The sequence below is a fragment of the Cebus imitator genome, unplaced genomic scaffold, assembly GCF_001604975.1.
Source record: "Cebus imitator isolate Cc_AM_T3 unplaced genomic scaffold, Cebus_imitator-1.0 Scaffold518, whole genome shotgun sequence".
Taxonomy (NCBI): Eukaryota; Metazoa; Chordata; class Mammalia; order Primates; family Cebidae; genus Cebus; species Cebus imitator.
In genome coordinates this window covers 440,574-447,712 of record NW_016107833.1, presented here as the reverse complement: position 1 = coordinate 447,712, position 7,139 = coordinate 440,574, and the positions used below count along the sequence as shown (strand labels likewise).

The following is a 7,139-nucleotide window of genomic DNA, read 5'->3' as shown; positions in this document are numbered from 1 at the left end:
TTTTACTGCAATAAAAGAAAGCATTTAGTTTAGGGATTTGGCAAGACCAATACCTAAGAGCCAGGTTCCTCGTACTCCCTGCACCCAACCTAAATCCTCAGGCCACCTGCCTGGCCTGCTTTTCTCTGCTATGGAACAGCGACACTTCAGCCCAGGACCATCATTCTCCTGAAGTGACCAATTCCCACTGGGTCCTCATTTCAGGACTCCGGCCTTATTATTCCTAAAGGAAAGCACTGTGCAAACACCCATTCTGGATCAGCTCAGGTGACAGCAGTCCCCTCCCCTCCCCCAAACCTTTTCCTTGTCTAAGTCAAAGAGCAGTTGGCCCTTGACAATGTCCCAGACACATCTCTTGCAAGAACTAATATCCCTTATTTTCTTTCTCTCTCCCACCCCCAACTTACAAGCTCTCTGAGCTCTTCCTAAACTGATCCTGGTGTTTGAGGAATAAAATCTTTTCAGGGATTGAGACTCTGTTCCCTAGAATGACCAGAAATGAAGGCGTCACAATTGATGTTTTTAAATTCCCAGATTACAGTTGGCAAACCAAGTTATGGGGAATGGTGCAGAGGGGAGGTGGAGGTTGAGGTTGGTATAGGGAAGTGGGGCCACCAGCTAGGCTTTGGGGGCCTGCTTAGGCAGAGGGGGCAGCTGGCCACCAGCGTTGAGCTGCAAGTCAGAGGAGTGCACAGCTCCTCCTGGCTGATTGAGGGAGACCTGGCCCCGAGCTTCTTACCTGATGGAAGGAGTGCTCCAGGTGACCTCTCTTATTTCACATGTGCTGGCTCACCATGGTGGTGCTGGGCCCGGGGCTGGTTCCTGCACAGCCTGTGTCTTTGTTAACAGGCACCACAGGAGAACACCACCCTCCGGACTGTGATGCTTTCGTGATTTACATCCAGGTTCTGGGCCAGTGTCAGAGTGAGTGTCGCTGGTCCCACACCAGGACCGCAGGCCCAGTTTCAATGGTGATAATTCCAGCACTTAGGCAGGATCTCTGGGCTGGGCACAGTACGTCATATTAACTTTCCACCCTGGGTTTTGAATATCAGAACGCTGATTGAGGGTGAAAAATCTGAAACCTTTACCCCATAGTAGTTGACTAAGGAAACATAAGGGCAAAGCTGCCGTAGTCAGTGATGCTTTCCTTTAACTCAGTTTGTATTTTCTTCACCTTAAGGTGCATTTGAAAGATAATGGCACATAGGGTGGCAGATAGGCCTTTATTTAATCTTAATTTAATACACCAATTGGGTGCATTGAGTGGGAACCACCTTAATCTGCTGTTCATTTCTTGCAGCAGCTATGCAAATAAGTATAACAATCACCACTATATAAATGAGGAAGTTGAAATCAAGAGAAATAAATAACTTGCCCCAAATCACCAGCGGCCAGGGCTGACCTCAGACCCCAGAACCTGGCCAGAGCCATCTTTCCCTGCTGTAATTAATCACCAGCCTAATGGGCCTCATCCAGAAGCTCTTCTCTCTGTTTCTCTGGTAGCCTGCAGCGGGCAGCTCACTGCTGAGCACAGGTTGCAGGCAATTTCTCTGTGTACCCCAGAGCCCTCTGTAGGAAACCGCAGGCCAACGACTGCCAGCAGAGCCTGGGGATGCCCAGGACTTGGCTTTCGTCTCAATGTTGCGGCCATTTGATCCCATCGTCTACAAGCCACAAACCATGTTAGCAAAGGAAACATTCACACGAGTGCAATTCTATGACCATCTAATGCACACTGCAGGAGCGCAAGTTAGCGAGCACAGCCGTCTCAGAAGAGAATGGCTGCACCACAGCTGGGAAGCCCACGGCTCCTCCCGCCCTCTCTGAGAAATCAAACAACAATCACAACAAAATCACATGTTGAGTGAGGGCTGTAAACCCAAAGACCCTAGTGATTGAGATCTGCAACTTTAGGAAACAAATGCTAGAGAAGAAGAGTGTGCCTGCCTGGTCAGTGGGCACCCCTCAGCGTTGGCCGCAGGGCAGATGTGAGGCCACGAGCCGATGGCATGGGAGCGCAGGGCTGGGGTGGCCCTGGAACACTGACATACCCACTTCTACCTCCCCACCACAGCCTGATCCAATCAGCACATGCTGCCAGTGGTCAGCATTCTGTTAGCCCTCCAGCTTTGCACTCCCCACCCCCCATGTAGCAGGAGAATAGCAGAGGGATGACCCAGGTACAGGAGGAGGCAGCCCAGGCTCAGAGGTGTGTGGAGAACTTGGTCAGACAGCAAGGCACGGGCACTGCGTTGAAGCACCCTGTGCCCTGACTTCCAGCATCTCTCATGTGTGCTTCCGAACCTGGAGGCGGGCAAACCCAGAGACAGGGCAGTGTGCAGGTGTGCTTACTGCTCTGTGGCCTCCTGCTCCATTCCCTCTTCTAAGGGCCCCTCCCTTCCTACACAACTCACTTTCATCCACAGCCAGTGGAGCGCTGGCCCCTTTTTCTTCCTTTGTGTCTCCTTTTCAAAATTAAAATACATTTTAATTGTGGTAAAATACACATAATGTAAAATGTGTAGTTTAACCAGTTTTAAGTGAGCAATTCTGTGGCACTGAGGACACTCACATTATTGTGCAACCATCACCATCATCCACCTCCAGCACTTTTTCATCTGCCCACACTGAACCTCTGCACCCATTAAACCACTCCTCATTCCCCGCTCCTCCAGTCCCTGCCACCACCATTCCACTTTCTGTTTCTGTGAATTTGATCACTCTAGGAACCTCATATAAGTGACATCCTACAGTGTCCTTTTGTGTCTGGTTTATTTTACTTAGCATGATGTCCCCAAGTTTCATTCCTGTCATAGCGGGTGTCAGAACTTCCTGCCTTTCTGAGGCTGAAGGGTATTTCATCATATGGATAGACCACGTTTTGTTGATCCATTTATCCATCAGTGAACACTTGGGTTGATTCTACCTTTTGGTTATTGTAAATAACCCTGATGTGAACATAGGTGTGCAAATACCTATTCAAGTCCCTGCTTTCAACTCTTTTGGGTGAATACCCAGAAGTAAGATTGCTGAGTCATAGGGTAATTCTCTGTTTCTTTCTTTTCTTTTTTCTTTTTTTGAGGAAGTGCCTTACTGTTTTCCACAGTGGCTGCACCATTTTGCATTCTCACTAGCTGCGTTTAAGTGTGCCAATTTCTTCGCATCCTCGCCAACTTGTGATTTTTTGATAGTAGCCATCTTAATGGGTATGAAGTGCTACCATCATTTCTTTTTGAAATCAAGTGTCCAGTGTATGTGGTCTGAAGACTTAATAGGATTCTAAAGAGTCCACATCACATCTGAAATGTTTGTGTACGTCTGTACTGTCAGGCAAACACGTGTGCACTTGTGGGTGCCCGTGTGCACACAGGCACGCGTCACTCTCACCTCTGTCTGTGCCCTGAAGCATGACTCCAGTTGGTTCTTGGTGTTGAGGTTGTCATTGATGGTCACCTGGTACCTGGTGAGACCCACTGCTGGAAGCACGTGTGCATTGCTCCCTTGGGAAGACAGAGCCCTCTGAGTGTGTTTGTTTCTTGGCTTTAGAACCACGACCATGCCTGCATTGCCTGTCGGATCATCTATCGGTCAGACGAGCACCACCCTCCCATCCTGCCCCCGAAGGCGGACCTGACCATTGGTCTGCACGGGGAGTGGGTGAGCCAGCGCTGCGAGGTGCGCCCCGAAGTCCTCTTCCTCACCCGCCACTTCATCTTCCACGACAACAACAACACCTGGGAGGGCCACTACTACCACTACTCAGACCCGGTGTGCAAGCACCCCACCTTCTCCATCTACGCCCGGGGCCGCTACAGCCACGGTGTCCTGTCCTCCAGGGTCATGGGAGGCACGGAGTTTGTTTTCAAAGGTAGGATTCCCACCCCGGATCAGCCGATAGACAGCCCTGTGACATTTTTTGTGGAGGCAGAGATGAGGGAAGAGACCTCTTTTCTTCCTGAGTTACTAGGGAGTCATTTCTGCCTCAGCATGCTCTTAGTTTCTCCCTGCTCAAAATGGATCAGGTGGACAGCCTCCGCTGGCAGGCCTGAATGCAGGAGGCGTCCACGCCGCTGCGCTGCATGTGGGAAGTTGCCAGCCCAGGGAGGATGTTACTGGGAATGAAATCTCTAGCCAGGTCCGAGGCTCATGCCTGTAATCCCAATACTTTGGAAAACCAAGGCAGGAGGATCTCGTGTGGCCAGACGTTTGAAACCAGCCTGGGCAACACAGTGAGGCCCTGATTCTATAAAAAATAAGTTAGCCGGGTGTGGTGGCATGTGCCTGTAGTCCCAGGTACTCTGGCGGCTGAGCTGAGAGGATCACTTGAGCCCAGGAAGTTGAGGCTGCAGTGAGATGTGATCTTGCCACTGTACTCCAGCCTGGGCAGCAGAGGAAGACCCTGTCTCTAAAAAACAAAAAAAGAAATCTCAAGTCTGCACTTGACGTTTTTTATACACAACTCTGGCGATTCCATGCCGCCCCTCTGTAACACTGCGTTTGCTTGCCTGCCATAGTGATTTCTTGAGTGGGCAATAAAGAGGTGTTAGTGACACCTCAGGTGCTTGAAGCTGTCCTTTCTTACCCTGAGCTTGTCGTGTAATTGAGAGGCTGTCACCTGCTTGGAGGTGGGAGCATCTGTGGGAAGGTTCAGGCTGTGTCCTGATCATTCAACAAGGAGGGGAGGGAGGAGCTGCACCAGGCTGCCAGCAACAAAGCAGAGCTTGTGGCTGCTATTTTAGAAGGTTGCTTTTTTCTTTAAGTTTGAGCATCTTTGTAAAATGGTATCAGTTCTATTATGCCAGATAAAGGGGAATAGCCTCGATCCCAGGTGACTCCTCTGGGATGAAATTCCAAGTTCAGTTCCATTACTATAAAATGTTTCTGTTAACCCAGAAAGTCCTGGAAGACATTAGCCCCCCTTTTAGGTAGCAGGGTTTGCTCCAGGAATCCAGGCCCTTTGAGAAACTTAACTGAGAGCAAGCGATCTTTACTTGACTCTACCCCAAAGCTCATCGTGTTATACCCGGAAGTGGCCCCCTGGGGGACCTTCAAAAGCAATTCTCCACAAGAGCTGGGATTTGTATTTAATTTATTCACTCATATTTCTCTTGCTTGCAGCCTAACTTATTTTAGATGCCTAATGTATGGGCCCGTAGGAATGTGTGAGAATGCCAACTGGGATAGGTGTTTGACATGCAGACTTTTAGAATCCCAAAAGCCTTTGATAAAAGCAAAATTCCAGCCTTTGTTGAATATTTGTTTCAATCTCAAGGAGTTAGCATCACCAAATAAAACTCCTTAGGAGCACGCCCAGCTGTAGTTTTATTTCTTGCCTGCCAGCACTCCCAGCTAGAGCCTGGACCCAGCGTTTCTAAACCAGATGGTCTGTGTTGTGTGGCCACACCTGCAGCCTATCTATTGGTGTGACTGCCACTCACATCAACAGGTTGAACTCTTCCCACCCAACACTGCTTTAATGACTGCTGCAGCCAGATGGGTGGGTCTGAAGGTGGGATTGTTTTTGGGGAAAAAAAGCCTTGTCTAGTTAGACTGTGGCCAGTGTGTGCTGGGTGGGTTTCTGCATCCTGCAACTACTCCCTGGAGTCATGGAATTCTCCTCTCTCATCTGCAGTGAATCACATGAAGGTCACCCCCATGGATGCGGCCACAGCCTCACTGCTCAACGTCTTCAATGGGAATGAGTGCGGGGCCGAGGGCTCCTGGCAGGTGGGCATCCAGCAGGATGTGACCCACACCAATGGCTGCGTGGCCCTGGGAATCAAACTACCTCACACGGAGTACGAGATCTTCAAAATGGAGCAGGATGCCCGGGGGCGCTATCTGCTGTTCAATGGCCAGAGGCCCAGCGACGGGTCCAGCCCAGACAGGCCAGAGAAGAGAGCCACGTCCTACCAGATGCCCTTGGTCCAGTGCGCCTCCTCTTCGCTGAGGGCAGAGGACCTCGCAGAAGACAGTGGAAGCCGCCTGTATGGCCGGGCCCGTGGGAGGCACATACAGCCCCTGCTGCTGACTGCACTCGCCTGCCTTGTCACTCTGCTGCACTGGAACATCCGCAGATAGAAGTTTTAGAAAGTTATATTTTTCCAAACCAGGATTCCTTACTATGGACAGATTTTCTTTACTGAAATAAAAGACATTTATTCTTTTGACGCACTTGAATGCTGGAGAACTGTCCTTTTTCTCCTCTCCCTCCCAGCCCCTGAGTCATGAACAGCAAGGAGTGTTTGATGTTTCTGCTTTGAACTCCATCCAGCCTGATCCCTGGCCTGAGCAACTTCACAACAGTAATTGCACTTTAAGACAGCCGAGGGTTTTGGACGAGCGTGTTTGGTAGCAGGGATGAAAGCTGGGGCCTCTTACTTTTTTCTCTTAATTATTATTATATTTCTGAGTTGAACTTAGAAGAAACAACCATCAAGCTACAACTGTCCCTGCCGTTTTCCTGTGGTTACAGCCTGACTTCCTTTGAAATTGTTTTACTTTCTGAGTTATATATGCTGGAATCCAAAGCAGAATTGGTTTGGGACTGTGATCAAGACACCTTTTATTAATAAAGAAGAGACACAGGTGTAGATATGCATATATGAAAACATATACGGTCTGGCTAACCCACCTTCACAGCCTTTATGCAAAAAATGGGAGAGTCAAAGCTTTTGTTTCAGAAATGTGTGGAAAAGCATCTGTAATTAAAGTTTCAAAGTAATTTAACCTGTTTTTACATCCGTGGTCTTAGTTGTTGAGAGAGGAGAGTCACTTGTTGGCTTCCGGTGGTTGCAGGAGGCATGCGGCTTCCTAGCCCTCTCACTAGACAGGGCTATTGGGAAAACAGCAACAGCAATCCTGTTACACAGGAGCAGTGACACGGGTGGCTGCAGCGTGGTACATGCCACACCAATGATAGAGAAAGTGCCCGATCATTGCAGTTTCCTCTCCCTAGGGGACCTGAGCCCTGACTCACACTGTCTTGTTAGGGGTGGGTGGAGGAAGCCGCATTCTGGCATCCTTGTCACCTTCTAAGATGAACATGCAGAGATAGAACTTTAGCTGCTCAGACAGTGCAGGGGGCATGGTCTGCCCTGGGAGCTTGCTCCATTAGACCCTGACTTGGCGTGCAA

At 49.5% G+C, this 7,139-nt stretch overlaps 1 protein-coding gene across 1 annotated transcript in view; it reads left to right on the top strand.

Annotated features, from left to right (window-relative positions):
* Positions 1 to 6,735, top strand: part of APCDD1 (APC down-regulated 1) — a 34,038-nt gene extending 27,303 nt beyond the window's left edge. Inside the window, exons 4-5 of the mRNA XM_017514176.1 lie at positions 3,550 to 3,871; positions 5,636 to 6,735. Of these exons, the coding sequence (XP_017369665.1) occupies positions 3,550 to 3,871; positions 5,636 to 6,084 (771 nt within the window). The 3' untranslated portion in view covers positions 6,085 to 6,735. The remainder of the gene's footprint in view (positions 1 to 3,549; positions 3,872 to 5,635) is intronic.
* The last annotated feature ends 404 nt before the right edge of the window (positions 6,736 to 7,139 follow it).